At 44.8% G+C, this 17,515-nt stretch overlaps 1 protein-coding gene across 1 annotated transcript in view; it reads right to left on the reverse strand.

Annotated features, from left to right (window-relative positions):
- The window catches only part of KCNQ5 (potassium voltage-gated channel subfamily Q member 5), a 610,069-nt gene extending 603,372 nt beyond the window's left edge, over positions 1-6,697 (reverse strand). Inside the window, exon 1 of the mRNA XM_075554898.1 lies at positions 6,053-6,697. Coding sequence (XP_075411013.1) covers positions 6,053-6,441 — 389 coding nt within the window. The 5' untranslated portion in view covers positions 6,442-6,697. The remainder of the gene's footprint in view (positions 1-6,052) is intronic.
- Positions 6,698-17,515: the final 10,818 nt, after the last annotated feature.

A 17,515-nucleotide genomic window follows, 5' to 3' on the forward strand; every position in this document is an offset into this window, starting at 1 on the left:
GCGCACAAAAAATCAGATCGCCGCGTGTTCCAAGTACTCCTTCACTTTATTACACAGTATTTTTGACCCTGATCAGCATCTTCTACTCTTTCTGCTGGAAAACAGACATTCCTGTTCTTACTTCACAGAAAAACTGGAGATCCAGAAAGATGAAATGACAACTAGGAATCCTAAAATCCGTTCATGTTAGAGTGGGAGCCAAACGCTGGTCTTCCCTTTGCAGCCCCATAGTCTCCTCTGAATAACTTACTTATGTCTTATTTCTAAGAAAACGGAAATGATTTGTTCATTCCTTTACCTGTGGTTTGTTCTGAACCTCTTCTGCAGAACATTTCCATGGGAAAAGTTTTACGTGTTTTTGAAGTGAGCACTTACTGAGGGTTCATTAGGCACCAGGCACTTTGCTAGGTATTTGGGTTTCAGAAGTAAAGAAGAGCTTTTCTATGTGGGAAGCTCACCATCTCCTGGGAGACATAGACAAGACGTCTACAGTTACAACAGAGGGGAAGAAGTGCCAACGAGTGCCAAGGAATCAGATACCAGGGGCACCTAACTCATCTTGGCAGAGGAAGGAACTGTCTGGCACGTGTGCCCAAGAGGAAATGATCTCTGAATTCCGTTTGAAGAGGAAAGGAGACAGGATGCAAAGAATGGGAAGATTCCCAGATAGCAGCATGGGCAAAGACACAGCAGCGGGACAAAGGATGGAGACGTGGAGTCAGGGCGCATTTGAGGGGAGAGTCTGGAGGTGAGGCCTGAAAATCGAGCAAAGGCCATACCCTGAGGGGTTTGGGGGAGCTGTTCGGAAGAGTTTGGAGTTTAACTTCCATGATTGTTTCATTTTCGCAACTCTGAAAGACTCCCCAATCTGCTGGCATCCCACTTAGGAAGGACCCTCACGACCCCTCTGAATCCGTCACAGTGTTGCCCATCAGTGACCAATCTAGTGGAATCTCCGACATTTCTAGGCTTTCTTTAGCACTGGTACCTGCTGACCGTAATCGTTTTTCTTTGCTTCCTTTGCTGTCTTTCACCTTGGCCTTTTGACTACTCTGTCGTGATGTGTCCAGGTATCTCTGTGGACTTTTAATCTTCCACCCACTGCCTGATGTTGATGCTCCCAGGCTCTATCCTCCAGCCAGTCCTCACCTTACTCTGCATCGAATCCATTCATGGCTTTAATGACCATCAAACTTCTAGAGACTCCAGAACCTAAATCTCAAACACCGACATACAGATTAAGCTTGAGGTTTGTAAACACCGGTATATTCATTCATGGGGGAAAAAGTTGAGGGGGTGGCGCTATCTGTTAGAAATGCCTCAGGTTGTTGATTCAAGTGCCATTGGAAAATGACTAAATGCTTTGGTTCCTGCTGTCACTCCACCACTGACAATTTCCCCCTAAATAACTCCCAGGCGTCTGGACCCCAGTACGTGCAAATACGAATTCAATATATTGCTTTGAGAACCTATCCCTCATTCTTTGGCCCTTGTCTTAGTAAGTGTTACTTCCAGTCCTCAAATCACACCATTCAGAATCATCTTCCTCACCTACGCTCAGATTCATGAAAACTGCACTTTGTCAGTAACCACTGCTGCCTGCAGGAGGAAGACTGACACCGCGGTCTACACCTGGGGCTATTACACAGGTGAAGCACAATTTTGAATTCTACCCTTTTGTCTACTGCTATCCTCAACCTCAAAATACTGAACAGTGCCTAGAATCACTGAGCTATTTCGTAATTTCACACATATTCTGCAGCTGTCTTCTCTATCAAGTTTGCTCAACAACCCCCATCCCCCACCCCCGCTTTGCTCACCCGAAAATTAACTGCTGGTTGAGCAAAACTCAGCTCACACCTCACTTCCTCTTGCCCTCATCTCTCCCACTTCCTCCTCAAATCCCATTTGGCTTTGTACATACCTCTGTCATGGTACCTAGAATATTGTTTCACCCCTAATTGTTTACACATGTGTAGTAAATCTCCTTCACTCCTGGAGAATGGAGGCCTCTGCCATATTAATTTGGGGATTTGTATGTGGTAGGCAGTGATGGATAGATGACTTTATGAATGAACAACAACAAAACAATGGCGAGTTACTGATAGATTTTAAGCAAGGGGATGATGTGACAAGATCTGCCAAGATTTGTATATTAGGAAAAGCTGCTACGATGAGAGAGAGGAGATCTAACCTGGAAGACCAAGCACCGACATCAGAATATGAGGCCGTAGAAAATTACAAACCATCCTGATACTGACAAACAGGTGGGGTCTTGGCAGTAGGAAGGAAGAAAGGGGGACATCTAGTAGGTGGACGAATAGTCTAATGTCTTCTTGGATGGCCAGCAAAGCAGCAAAAGAGAGCATCAAAGACAACTTCTGGGATCCTCATTTGGGAGGCATTTTTGTTTGTTGTTTATTAGCAAAGTAATTTTTCAGAAAACATAGCTTTAAGAATGATCATCCAAAATCGAAAAGAAGTCAGAAAAATCTTATAAACTAGAAGAAAATGAAATGGATCATAAGGGAGAGCAAATGATAGGGCATTAAAATTTTAACTTAACGCCATCTGCAACAACCCACTTTCCAAGGCGTTCTGTATTTGTATCTGTTTTACTTTGGTATTGCTGTTAGTTTTAGCTTGGGTATTTTTATTTTTTCTGTACATGAAATCCAGGAGAGGTGAATCTATATAGACAGTAACTGAATTCACGGCTCCTTGGGGGTATGGCAGAGGAGGTTGGGGGGGATTGGGGAGCTAATTACAAGGAATACAAGAATGAAGGAAAACATTCTAAACCTACTGGTGGTGCGGATTATACAACTCTTGATGTGACAGAACTATTGAATTGTATGATACGCAAATTATAGACCAATAAAACTATTGAAGAAAAGAGAAAGATAATCCGGTGTTTCTCTAATTTTAATTATCTACAAACTCTCATCCACTGTAGGAAACCAGGCAAAGAAATAAGAGACAAAATGGCGACTTGCAAGAGTTTGCAACGCTGCTGCTGCTGCCCTGAGTTTTCTGAAGCACCATGTGAGTTTGCATAAGGCACCCTGCCGTGTGTTCCTCTATTACCAAGATGATTCTTGTACAAAACTCTTAAAAAGAAGAGGAAGTAGAAAGGGACAAGATGTCTTTAGCGATATATGCCACCTCATCTAGTACAGTGGGAACAGCTGAAGAAAGTTGTCGTCTGGCAAATACCAAAGAACAGCAATAATGGCAAACACTTGTCTGATCTTTACTAACCGATAAATCTCGGAAATCAGTCACTGTTTGCCAGCCACCCCAGGTCAGGCTCTGTAGTCTTGAAACCTCAATTTATGCTATAAAAACTATAATAGTGAGTTTTGCATATGTAACAGAAACGCTCCTTTACAAGAAACACAACTTTAAAGATTTTTTTATTCTTGGCAGTGAACAGACTGGTCAAGCAAGTAAGTCCATGCCTAAAGTACCTCATTAATCACAGTGCACTTGTTCTTGGCAAGAACGTTAATGTGCTACAAAAACTGTTATTAAAGTAAGATTTGGGGATTCCCAGGTTGGCAAGGAATTAGTTAGTTGCACCTCTCTAGAAAGTGTTTGTTTATAATTTCCTTTGTTATACTAATAAGCCTGTTAGACCTACAGCGAAACACAACTTTGTTTTTATTAATGTAATCTGTGAAGTCCAGTTAATCTAAACTTATTTAAAATCATAAGCTGCGGTCGCCAAAGATGGCCTCTTTCCCCAGAGTCTGCTGTGGCTGTTTCCCACCCTCCCCGCAGCTGAGAACAGCCATTCCGTCTTTGTGCGGATGTGGATCTAGCACCCCTATCTAATTGCTCGGCATTACAGTTTCAGACTCTAGAACTGTGCAATGCAAAATTTCACATTAGCAGCACTGCATTGGCAAGACTGTATTCCCTTTCTATGACTAAAGATACTGATAGACTGATAACGTCTGGTGAGCAGAGAATTATTCAAACTTGAAGTTTTTAAAAACTCATCGATAAAAATTATAAATGTTCAAGATCATAAAGATCATTTAACACTACCATTCGGAAAAGAAAATATTACATTGTCAGAAATCTGCCTTGATTTTTAAGACAAAAATGAGAGCTTATAGAATACAGAACCCAAGTTCCCACTAAGTTCCCTTTAATAGATAACGCATTCCTTTCCAGACAGGAAAAGTCTTAAGAGACACAATGTATTGCACTCCAAGTTCTCAACTATTCTGAGCACAGTTCTGTAAAATACTAATAATTTCTATACAGTATATATTTTCTCCCAAACTAAATACACAAATTATTGCTATGTTTTAATGGAGTCTAAAATTAGTTGATCAGTTTCATTACAAAATAAAAAAATTAAATAGCCATTTATTGGTATGAAAATGAAAAGTATCAGTAGCACTTCCCTATGTTTATCATTTATTACAATAAACACAGCCAAATCAGTGTGAATGTTACTTAATACGAAAAGCTCCGTTGTTTGATGCCACACGGATGAAACATAAGGCCCTCCTTTATGTGCATTCTAAAATGGAAAGTTGGCTGGAATATTTTACCTAATGCTAATGTTCACATCAATCTGGGAAAGGAAAATTTTCCAGACACTAGCACCCAATGATTATAAACTCGCCAGTTTCCTGACTGCTACCTGATTAAATTCCTGACTGCCAGCTGATTAAATCCCAGGTTCACCTAAGACAAGCCCAATCCATCACTCCTGCTGTTTCAAAACAAAACGTGTCTGGTGTGGATGTCATCAGTGGTAGGAGGGATATCAGAATGATACACTTCACCTCCAAAACCAACCTAGTACGCGGGTTTGAATCCTATAGGAATCCACTAAGAAACCAGGAGTCCTTGAGTTCCTACAAGTCCCTCCTGGTCGCCTAAGGCTGATGTCTTTACATTCCATTTCACCATCAAGAAGCCAAAGCAACAGAGAGTAGGAGGAAGGCAGAACAGGAGCAGAAGGAAGATTGGAAAGGAGAAAAGAGAAAGAAAGGGGGTGGGGGTGTGAATTCGTGGCTTAAAGGCATACAAACCACCTTAAAATGTGCATAAGTGGTCCTTGTGGGAAAAGCAGTAGTCAACTTTAAAGCCACTGAAAGGTTTTTAATGCCTCAGGGGAAAATAAACATTTGCTTCCCATCATTTTCTCATTAGCATTCCCTGCTAGATGGCGAGCTCTCCCTGACGCTCAGTCACTTTGGCGGGACACCACAGTTGCCTGCTTAACCCGCTGCATGCACCTTGGCCAGAGCAGCGCCTGGGCGCATCAGCAGTTGCACCTGGGCAGCGCTGCGGCGCCCCAGCCCCCCTCAGTGCCTTCAGGAAGGAGCAAGGCCTGCCCTGCCCGCTGGACTCTGGCAGACCTTGACCACTTTCTGTGTGGTGTGTCAGGAAAGGTTACATGAGCTGACAGATTTTCCGTTGGTGGCGGCTGGGTTGGTGACGAGGCGTGTTTCCGGGCGCACTTACGATCTAGTAAGTAGCTCCCTCCAACAAGTAACAGCTCCAGGAGCTGTACCCCCGGGTCTGAGGACTCCCTCTCCACTTCTCTTCGGCCCCCCTCACCAGACCCCATCACCTCCATCCTCCACCAGGACCCACTGGCCCCAGACAAGCGCACAGCATCCCTATACGTTCCCCAGCTCCCCAGCTCCCCGGCTGGCGCCCCGCTCCCAGCAAGTTTGCGCATCCTGGGAGCTGCTCGCTCCCTATTATCCGCACCACCTGGCGTCCACCACACTCCGGCCAGGGAGGCCCGGAGCTGCCCGGCAGCTCAGCGAGCGACCAGAGCCGAGGTTCAAGCCATAGCGATCCGAGACGTGGAGCTTGGGGTGTGAGGGTGTGGGGTGCTGGGAGGCTCCAGGAGGAAGACCATCAACACGTGCGAAGAAATAAAAGCCAGCCCTGGGGCGCGCGCGCGCTGGGGTGTGAGTCCGAGCTCTGGGTCGCGGCGGCTGCCCGTGGGGCCAGGTGCCTGAGTCCCCCCACCCCGGCGCGGGCGTGGCTGGGGGCGCGGGCCGCGGGTACTCACACGAACGCGTGGTAGATGAACGCCCAGCCTCTGGGTCTCTCCAGCACGTTGTACAGATAATTCTGCACCCGCCGGTACTTGACGTTGCGCCGGCAGCTCTGGCTACTGGTGTACGAGAGCGGTTTCCCCAGCAGGCTCATCCGGGCCCCCTGCTTGCCCCGGCGGCTCTCCCTGAGGCCGCCGCCGCCCAGCGCGGCCGCGCGGGTGCCCAGGAGCAGCAGGCCGTCGCCCCTGGCGGCCGCCGAGTTCAGCAGCACCCTGCCCCGGCCCGACTCCACATCCTTCATGCCGCTGCCCGGGCGCCCCCCGCGCGCCGCCGCCGCGCCGCTCTTCACCCAGAGCCCGGCGGCGGCGCCGCCCTCCTCTCCTCCCGCGTGGTGGCGGGGCATGGCATCACCCCCGGCACGGCGAGGGGGGCGCCCGTGCCTGCGCCGGGGGCAGCGGCCTCATGCGCGCCGCCCGGGGACCCAGAGGAAGCCCGAGGCCGACGGGGCGCCCGCCGGCCCGCGACCTCCGGAGCCGGAGGCGGGGACCACAGGCAGCCAGCCCGGCTCGGGGCCTCGGGGCGGGGGCACGGGGTGTGCGGAGGCGGCCGACGCCTCCGGAGTCTGAAGCCGCCTGTGGCTGGGAATGGGAAATCCGGACCTGTTTGGGGAGTCACTTGGAGAGGTTTTCTCTTGCTCCCTCTTATTCCAGCCACCCCCCCACCCCCAAGTGCCCCCCAGGCTGCAAGGAGGCGTGCGGGCGCTCGGGGGGGCGTGTGCCCACGCGAGCACACCCAGTCCAGTCTCCCCTCTTCTTCTCGTCCGTCCCCTGCCCTGCCCAGTCCAGCAGGGGACAGGGCGGAGAACCCCCCTTCCAGCTGGAGGGCTTTGGGATGGTGGAGAGGTTCCGCAACCAGGTGCCTGCTGAGTTCTCCTGCCGCTAAGCCGCCTCTCCGGGTCCAGTCAGCCTTCCGCCAGAGGGTGAGGCGGGACCGTGGCCCAGCCCGGCCCTGCCCTCTAGGTACCAGCTAGTCCACTCGCGGACTCGCGGGCTATGCTCCAGCAGTGGCGCTCAGGTCCCCACGTATGGGGGATCTCTTGGCAGTTCAGGATGCTGAGCCGCAGGTCGCGGCTTCCGAGCCCACCGGTGGGGACCGGGCATCTCCCCTGCGCTCGCTCCGCCTGCGAGTTGTGAGGATAGATACCAGTCTAAAACAGCAAGCCTGCAAATGCTTCTCAGCCCGAGGGTGGATGGTGCAGAAGCGTCAAACCCCGAAGTGGCTCCTCCACAGTGCGCGATCTGTCCCCCAGTTCCGCCTGACAACAGCGCAAAGGCGGGAGAGAATCCCTCCCTGGGGGACGAACCCAATTCCCTCCATCCAGAATCTTCTGTTAGTCTGAGAAAGTCATTAAACTGCCACTGAGGCAGTGACATCAGCCGCCCCAGGGTCTTAAGAGAAGAATCTTGGAGGGTGGGGAGTCCTGGATGAACCTTCCCGGGGTCCTCCCCTCCCTACCCCCCAAGTAACTTACTGGGTTAAAGACCAGGCAGCCCTGAGTGACTGTGGCTGAGCCTCGCCCCACCTCCATCACCCTGGAGGCCCAAAGCGCTCACCCTTGACCCCGCGGGAGGGCCACTGTGGCCTCCAGCTGTGGCCTCCATGGCCTTCGGAAACACTGTACTAAAACAAATACAAAGTTAAGCATCACAATAGGCGTGGGAAGTCAGTCCGGGGAACTTCTTAGAGTGCATTTCCCCTACAAGATGAGAGAGGATGTGGATGTTCAACGGAGCACGCGGGATAAGCTGCCACCAAAAAGAAGCTATTAACAGGTAATTGCAAGGTGGTGAGAGAGATGCGCGCGCTTGTGCGCGTGTGCGCGCTTCCCTTTTCCTTCCTGCAGGCTAACCTGCTTCAAGCACAGGCACAAGTGTGAATGTAGCTCATCTACTCACTCTTGCCACTCATTCCTGAACACACACACGTACACCCTCGCCCCCGCGGTAGCGGTGTTGGGCCCCAGAGAGTAGCCCTGGGTAAATGTTTTATTTCATTTTCGAAGTTGCTACTATTCATTATGGGAAGCCCTCTCACGGGCTTGTGGCCATGGGCAGGACCTGGCTTCCCTCCCTCCCTTCCTCCAGCCTTTTCTGGCGGGCAACAGCTCGCAGCTGGCGGCGGTGCCACGTGACAGCGAGCGGCACACCAATACCCACAGTCACCCTCGCTTTCCCCTAATACACTTCACACCCACGCACTGTGGAGGTGCGACAGAGAATGCTCCGTGCCCTGCTATTCGAGGCAGATGCACAGAGCGCACTGGAGCAAGCTCTCCAATCCAGGAGCTGCCGGGACCGGACTGGGGGCGGGGGGAGTTTGCTGTAGCTATATTTAGACTCCCCGCGGAGTATCTGTGCAGGGACTTTCAGGGTGAAAGATCTAGATACTTTAAATGACTCGTGTGCACGCTTGAAAGTTGAAAAAGTCGGCTTTTCTGCAGGCAGCACAACGAAAACCACTTCCTCTTAACCGAACGGTTTCCCTCCTAGCAGAGTTCAGCCACCGCTGGGTAGGTCAGGTCACTTGCATCTCCCAGCCTTGGCTGGATCTTTGTGCAGGCAGGAAGTCAGGTCCCAGGAACGCCTTTCCCTTACAGAAAGTGAGTTGCTTAATTTCCAAGTGATGCTTTCCTGGGAGTGTAGCCGAAATCTTAGTACAACTGTGACCTGGATTAAGCAAATGCCATTCATGACGCTTTAAAAACAAACAAATTAGATATAGTCTTCAGTAGCGGTTCAGACCTGAAGGACCTCGGAAACCTACTCTAAAGTAGCCTTGTGTTACAGACAAGGCCATGAGAAGGAGAGGGGACCCATCCAAGTGTTCACAGGCTCCTGCAGGGTTCCAGGGTTCCCGAGAGCCAGGTCTCTCCTTTGCCTTTCCTTCAGTAGTCCTGCCTGACGGTGGTGTCTCCAATGGAGATGTAGCAATGGGACAAGGTTTGGTTCCAGTGTCTTTGTTTACTTTCCTTTAGAAAGGCAAATTAGGGGAGTGCTATCCTTGTAGTTGGGATTATCTGCACCGGAAGGAAAGCCCAGGTGAGACTGCTCGCCTCTCCTCAGAGACGCTCTGGACCTACCTTGTTCCCTTTACCTGGCTAGCGTCCCTCAGGAGGCAGGAATTAACTTTGAGGAAAATAAAGTATCTGTTGTTAGCTTTTGTTATTGTTGTTCCCTTGAATACAGATGTTGCTAGGAAACTATATTGTATTAGTTCCTTTTGCTGGAATATTATAACCCAATATCAGAAAACAGGGTAGGTGTATTAAACAAACAAAATAATATAGCATAGATTCTGTGCATGGTGATTACATCAAAGTATTATTAAGAAAGAAATGCAAATGACAACTGATTTTTTTCAAATGAAAGTGTTTGTGCCTAGTATAGAGCCTGTGATTTGATTGGTCCTCCCCATCCATTGGTAGTGGGGTCCCGTCTATCATTTATAACACATATTATAGGATGCTGGCCTGAAATAGGTAACCTCAGATGGAGCTTTGTATTCTCCCAAACCGACACGGAAATGGCATCTGTGAAAGATGGTGACCAGCAAGAAAGAAGACAAAACTGGGGGAGGTAGGGTGGGGTGGGGTGGTTCTATCCCACAATTGTCTTCTTCTGAAAGCTACTTGGGAGTAAGAATATTGAAAATTGCATAGGTGAGCTGCAGGTGCACAAAACAGACTTTCCGGAGCTACTGGATGGGAAGAATAACTCAATCTGAACTGGTTAAACAAAATATAGCGTTAGGGGAGAACAAAAAAATAGAAATAAAAATATATATATCTGTAGGCCCATTCTGCTTTTCCCTTACGTCTCTATACTTCCATTTGCAGCCTGCCCAAACCCTCCAATTCCTTATGCTTTATGGATAGACAATGTGGGGAAGACTGCTTGCTTCTTACTGGGCCTGGATCCTACACCTCTGGCTCATCAACCTCTAATTCTTTGGCCTTAAGCCAACATCCTTTGATAATGCCTGCCAACCCTGGGACTCATCATAAGCTTGCTATGTGACCTGCCAACCACTCTGTGGTCTTCTCTTTGCTTTCTTTTTTTCAGTTTGTGGTCTTCTTACTTCATCTTCCAGCTTTCTGATTCATCAAACACCTGAGCTACGCGAGTCAGGAGAAGCCTCTGACTTAACATCAGTGGATTTGAATTACACTAGACTTGCCCACTCGTACAATTTTGTTTTGATAAATCATTTTATTGGGGATCATACAGCTCTTAGCACAATCCATCCATCCACCCATTATGTCAAGCACATTTGTACATATGTTGCCATCATCATTTTCAAAATATTTTCTTTCAACTTGAGCCCTTCGTATCAGCTCCTCTTTCATTACTCCCACCTTCATGAACCCTTGATAAATTATTATTATTTTCATATCTCACACTGTCTGCTATCTCCCATGCTATCGTGTCTCAGTTGTTTGTCCCCCTGGGGAGAGGAGGTTAATAGTCAATCATTGTGATTGGTTCCCCTTTCGCCCCCTCTTTCCCCTACTTTCATGGTATCATTACTTCCATTATTATTCCTAAGGGGTTATCTGTCCTGGATTGCATGTGTTGAGAGCACTTATCTGTACCAGTGTACATCCTCCAGTCTAGCCAGATTTGTAAGGTAGAACAGGGGTCATGATAGTAAGTGGGAGGAAGCATTAAAGAAGTCGAGTAATGTGTGTTTTGTCAGTGTTATACTGTACCCTGGATAATTCTTTCCTTCCTGTGACACTTCTGTGCACTTCAACAATTGTGTAAGCTAATTTTGTAGTATAAATCTCTCCCTCCCCCCTCCTCTCTCTCTCTTGTGTTTTGTTTCTCAAGAGAACCCACTCTAACACACAGTTGGAAGCAAAAAGGAGTGGTATGTAGAATATATAACTTCTGCTATAAAAATGAAAAATTATACTGTGTACAGTGAGATAGGACTTTTTAAGACCAATTACATATTTTTTGCAAATATTTTGTTTATTTTTGCAAAACCATTTTATTGGGAGTTAATACAATCCAATCACATCAGGCAGTACTGCACAATTGCTACCACAATCAGTTTCAAAACATTCTTCTCCTTCTTGACTTCCTTGACATCAGCTCCCTTTTATCCACCCCCACTACCACCACTGTACCCCCCAAAAACCTTTATTCTACTTGCTGTCCCTATAGATTCATCATTCCTGGATTTCATAAACTGAGAAACAACAACATATAACAAAAATTCAAGAAGGTGATTCTCAGTGACATAACACATTTAAGATAAACCTCAATATGAACTAAAAAAAGTACAGAAAAATTTGAAAACCAGGTCAGGCCTAATGTGCATCAGAAGTGGGGTAGGGGGAATCAACTGACAAAGTTTTAACCATTCAAGTCAGGCTTATCATTTTACTATCCTATAGCCATTGTTCTAATGCCTCTATTTGGTAACCACTTTCCTCCTATCCCTATATTACACATAGAGGGAAATCACCAGAGGCACATTTCTATGTGGATCCCACAAATGTGTCTTGGGCTCCCACTGTCAGCCAGACTCTTCTGCAAACCAGATGCTCACAATTTAGGCTTTGGTACTACTCCCTTCTTCGACTCCAGATGATATTATTTACAATCCTTTGGACACTGACGTTAGTGTGCATCTTCCATGTGGACCTGGTGACTATCTCACTGAGATGGCTCTCTGTTTGAAAACAAGGCTTTAAAACCTCAGATGGTATTTGATCTGACAGCGGGAACCATCAAATTACTTCACCACACTTTGCTATAGTAATCATATCTTCTGCGTTCCCTGTACAGGGCAAGGCTAATTTTTTTTTGCAACAACATAAACCAAAAACTCTACATGAGCTCTTCACCAGAAGGAATACATAGTAATATAATTTACTACGTCTATGGAAAGAAATGAAAAAGTTCCATATAATCAGTCAGAAAAAGACCAAGGACCAACTGTGGAGCAGATCATTAATTGTCTCTATGCAAGTTCATCTTGAAGCTGAAGAAAACCAAAGCAAGTCCATGCAAGCCAAAGCGCAACCTTGAATACATCCCAGCTAAATTTAAAGACCTTTTAAAGACTATATTAGGTGCATTGAACCCTAATGCATAAAGACCTACTGAGTTGTGGGATTACCCCGTGTATAAAGAAAACAAAAGAGCATTAGAACCTCAGGAAAGAAAGAAGATCCTAAAATAGATGTCAGAAAAGATTCTGGAATTTACTTTTGAATGGAAAGTAAGTAAGGCGAATGGAAGACATGATGACGGAAAAGAGAGACACAGAATCTTGCAAAGGGCAGCTCAAGAAATAAAGTATTGTAATGAACTGTGCCAAAGACTAGAATTAGAACACCAAAAGGAAAAATCACACTTGGCATATTCCTTAACCTTGAAATTGAAGAAGGACTTCAGGCTTCATATCCCACATTGAAGGATTCTAGGGGCAAACAATAAAGGAAGCACTAAAAGATGATAGAAAGAGCACGCAGCTTCACTCTACCAAAAACAATTGGTCAATATTCAACCATTTCAGGAGACTGCTATTGAGGAAGAAATTGGGGAATTCTACCAACAATTTCAGTCCCAAATTGATCAAACATGTAATCAAGATGTATTGGTAATCATTGGAAATTGAAATGCAACAGTTGGAAACAAAATCGAAGGAACAATAGGTGGAAAATATGGACTTGGTGATAGATATGAACTGGAGATTGCATGACAGAATTTTACAAAAGCAACAACTTATTTATAGCAAATGTTTATTTTCAACAACACGAAAGGTGATTATTATACACATGGACTTCTCCAGATGGAATACACAGAAATCATATGACACCATCTGTGGGCAAAGTTGATGAAGTTCAGTATTAGCAGCTAAAACTAGGTCAGGGGCTGACTGTGAAACGGATCATCAATTGCTCATCTGTAATTTCAGCATAGAACTTAAAAAAATTAAAACAAATCCACCAGAACCAAACTATTATCTTGAGTCTATCGTACTTAAATTTTGAGAACATCTCAAAAATAGATCTGACTCATTGAACACTAATAACAGAAGACCTGATAAGCTGTGGGAAGGTATTAAGAACATCATTCATGAAGAAAGCAAAAGGTCATTAAAAAGACAGGAAAAGAAAACAAAAGATCAAAGGAGATGTCAGAAGAGACTCTGAAATTGGTTTTTTTGAAATTGCTCTTACTTACAGTGTAGCTAAAGAAAATGGAAGAAATTATGACGTCAATAGTAGATTTCAATGGGCAGCTCAAGAAGACAAAGCCATGTATTATAATAAAATGTGCAAAGACCTAGAATTACAAAATCAACAAAGAAGGACACCCTCAGCATATGTGAAAGTAAAGAGATCAAGAAAAAATTCAAGCCACGAGTTGCAACGTTGAAAGATTCTCTGGGAAAAATATTGAATGATGCAGGAATCATCAAGAGATGACGGAAAGAATATAGAATCACTGGACCAAAAATAACTAGTTGACATCCCACCATTTCAGGTGGTAGCATATGAGCATGAACCAATGGTGCAGAAGGAACAAGTTGAAGTTGCAGGAATTGATGGGATACCAAATGAAGTGTTTCGACAAGCTGATGAAGCACTGGAAGCACTCACTCATGTATGCCAAGAAATTTTGGAAGACAGCTATTTGACCAACTGACCGGAAGAGACCCAATTTTTTATGCCCATTAAAAAGAAAGATGACCCAAGGCAGTGCTCAAATTATAGTACAATATCACTGATATCACATGCAAGTAAAATTTTGTTGAAGATAATCCCCAAAAGGCTGCAGCAGTACTTTGACAGGGAGCTTTCAGAGCATCAGACTAGATTCAGAAGAGGTCATGGAACAGGAATATCACTGCTGATATCAGATGTCAGCTGGATCTTGGACCTAAGCAGAGAATATCAGAAAGATGTTTACTCGTGTTCCATTGACTTTCCCAAGACATCGACTGGATGCATCATAACAAACTATGGATAACCTTGAGAAGAATGGGAAGGAATATCATAGTACAATATCACTGATATCACATGCAAGTAATATTTTGTTGAAGATAATCCCCAAAAGGTTGCGGCAGTACAGTTGATTGTGCTCATTTGGAAATTATACATGGATCGAGATGCAGTTGTGTGAATGGAACAAAGGAATACTGCTCGGTTTAAAATTAGGAAAGGTGTGCATCAGGATTGTATTGTTTCATTATACTAACTCGCTCTCTATGCAGAGCAAATCACGAGAGAAGCTGGCTTATCTGAAGAAGAGTGTGGTATCAGATTTGGAGGAAGACTTACTAACAATCTGTGCACGCAAAGACACAATCTTGTTCACTGAAAGTGAGCACTTGTGGATGACGATCAAGGATTGTAGCTTTCAATATGGATTTTAACTCAATATCAAGAAGACCCAAATCCTCACAACTGGACTAATAAATAAGGTCATGATAAATGGAGAAGAGATTAAAGTTGCCAAGGATTTTATCTTTCTTGGAACCATAATCAATGCTCACAAAAGCAGTGGCCAAGAGATCAAAAGACACATTGTGTTAGGTAAATCTGCTACACAAAAACCTCTTTAGAGCATTGAAAAGCGAGGAGGTTAGTTGAGGCCTAAGGTCTGTCTGACCCAAGCTATGGTGTTTTCAATTGCCTTATATGTAAGTGAAAGTTGGACCTTGAATAAAGAAGATTGAAGGAGAATTCGTGCATTTGAATTGTGGGGCAAGAGAAGAATAGCGACAGTGCCAAGGAGTAGCGAAAGGACACACCTATCTGTCTTGGAAGAAGTGTGCCCAGTCGCTCCTAGGGGCACGGATGGCAGGACTTTGTCTTACATACTTTGGACATGTGGTCACGAGAGACCAGACCGTGGAGAAAGAAATCATGTTTGGTCAAGCAGAGAGTAAGCCAAAAGGAGGCCGGCTCTCAAAGAGATGGATTGGTACAGTGGCTGAAACAACAGGCTCAAGCATAGGAACAACTGTGAGGACTGCACAGACTGGGCAGTGTTTCGTTTTGTTGTGCGCAAGGTCAGAACGGACTCGGTGGCACCTAACAACCACAACATGGGTGCTCAATAGAAAGAATACACAGGGTCACTATACCAACAATCAGCCAGTCGACATTCAACCATTTCAGCAAGAGATCATGAACCTATGATATTTAACTTCACTGAATGTATCGGTGACAAAATAAGGCTCCAGAAATTGATGACATGTCAAAATTGAGATGTTTTGACAGACATACGAAACTGGAAGTACTCATTCACGTATGCTAAGAAATTTGGAATACAGCTACGTAAACACTTCTCTGGAAGAGCTCCATGTTTGTCCTCAAAGAATATTTTTAAAAGCATGGAAATTATCCAACAATCTCATTAATATCAGACTTAAGTGAAACTTCAAAGAAGATAGCTTTAAGTGGGAAGTTCCAGAAATTCAAGCTGCATTCCAGAGAGCAAGTGGAAGCGGGGATCTCGCTGCTGAGAGCAGGCGGCTCTTGACGGAAAGAGGGAGTATCAGAACGATGGCTCCCCTGTGTTTTATTGCTCGCGGAGAGGCACGCCACTGTTCTCAGCAAAGCCTAAAGAGGTAACTGATGGGAAGTGTCTCAGGTTCGTTCTAGGTTAGTAATACCATATTTTTTTATACTCTAGGGCAAGGGATTTTTTAAAGAAATGGGATTAATTTCAGATAATATAACTGAGTTATCATTTAGAAATTTGATACTTTCTCTTTGTGGGTTTAGGGTCATGAGAGGAAAACTTCCTACTCTCCCCCCAGGGCCCATTCATTCTATATCTGAAATGGCTCTTGCTTAGACTACTTCTTTTGATTTTGTTTTTAAACTTGCAATAGTTCCAACACCCCCCTCCCACCCCAATATCTGGATTTTTTGCAGTAATTGCAGGTACCAGGTTTGATGCCTCTGAAGATTTACATGATTGGTTAGGACCCAATAATTGTTATCATTGTAAGTTTCTCAGTTTATTTACCTTGGTGGCCAATGGGTCCCAAACATCTTGGGCACAAACTGGTTTGGTAATCATACATGCTTCCTTTTGTGTGCAAGAGTAAATTTTAATCTAGATGGTTTGGGGGAGGAAATCTTTAGAAGATGCCTCAAGTAATCTTACTCATTGCTTGGCATTTTCAAGCAGGATTGCAAGGCTTTGTTTTTGTTCTTTCAATCCATGTTTTAAGCTAATCTATTTTTTAGGTGTGTTCTAGCCATAATTGGGCCTCTCCGGGTCCTGTTATTCTACAGACTAGCTGGCATTAATATGGAAGCCCACGTTGATAAACTTCAATAAGAACTTTAGATTATTTGGCAACTTTTCGAGGAAGCTCACACAACTTGGGGAAATTCTTTACAGTAGTATAAAATTCTATGCTAGTACAAGGAATGGGAGTTACACCTGGGTCATGAAGAGATACCCTGAAATCCTGGGTTAAGTTTAGAAGGGCATTTCAGGTAGCAAGTTTTCAAGGAAGATAGGAACTTCGGACAAAGTGTTGTTTGATGAGTAAGAGGGTATGGGCTAGTATAGGAGAGAAATAGCTGACATATGGGGCAGGTTGTGTCTGAGCAGTAAGGGGCGATGGAAAAGTACCTTGACTGTGTGGCTCCTTACTTTGTTCAGTTAACTTGGAAACAGTGTTCTACAGGGAGGCAATTTTGTTCTTGGTGTCTTTTGGAGGATTTCAATACCAATCAAAATAGGCATTCTACTGTGGTTCTTTAATACAGTATAATTTGTTTTATAATTTACTTTCTATTTATAATTTAAATAATATCATTTAAAATATAATTTATTTTATTTAAAAATAAATTTAGCTAAATCAAAGATCCACAAAGTGGTCATTAATTTTCCAGACTGTCTTTTGTAAAATTATGCCAACTAAAGAGAAACATACACTTTAAGACACAAGTGTGGGAGTCCCAGAAAGAAGCCAACAGTGCCCTTAGAACTGGTGTGCTCCATTTTCCAACTGACTAGAACTCTCTCTTTACAATGTACAACTTCACGACACAATACAATCCTGACCAGATTCTCCATAGGGTTTGGACAGTGTTTTGCTTCAACCAGTGAACACCTTATTAAAGAGGATTTATTTTGAGACCAGAAGGGAGTCGAATTTTTCTGGCTCTTCCCCTGAACCATTTAGCCAGCAATGGGAATATTTCAGAGGGTAGAAACTATCTTAAAAGCTTTTAAATGCTCTTTCTATTCCAAGATAATTATGTGTGTGTGTCTTGTAAGACTGAGACTTGCCTGATAACAAACTTCTATGATAGTATTACAAAGAACAGAAAATATTTGTGCAAAACAGATTTCCTCCACTGAGTGAAAGAACAGATTTTTTGCAGGAACAAACCCCCAAGCAAACTTATGGCTATAAAAGTGACACCA

The sequence above is a fragment of the Tenrec ecaudatus genome, chromosome 7 (assembly GCF_050624435.1).
Source record: "Tenrec ecaudatus isolate mTenEca1 chromosome 7, mTenEca1.hap1, whole genome shotgun sequence".
NCBI classification, from domain to species: Eukaryota; Metazoa; Chordata; class Mammalia; order Afrosoricida; family Tenrecidae; genus Tenrec; species Tenrec ecaudatus.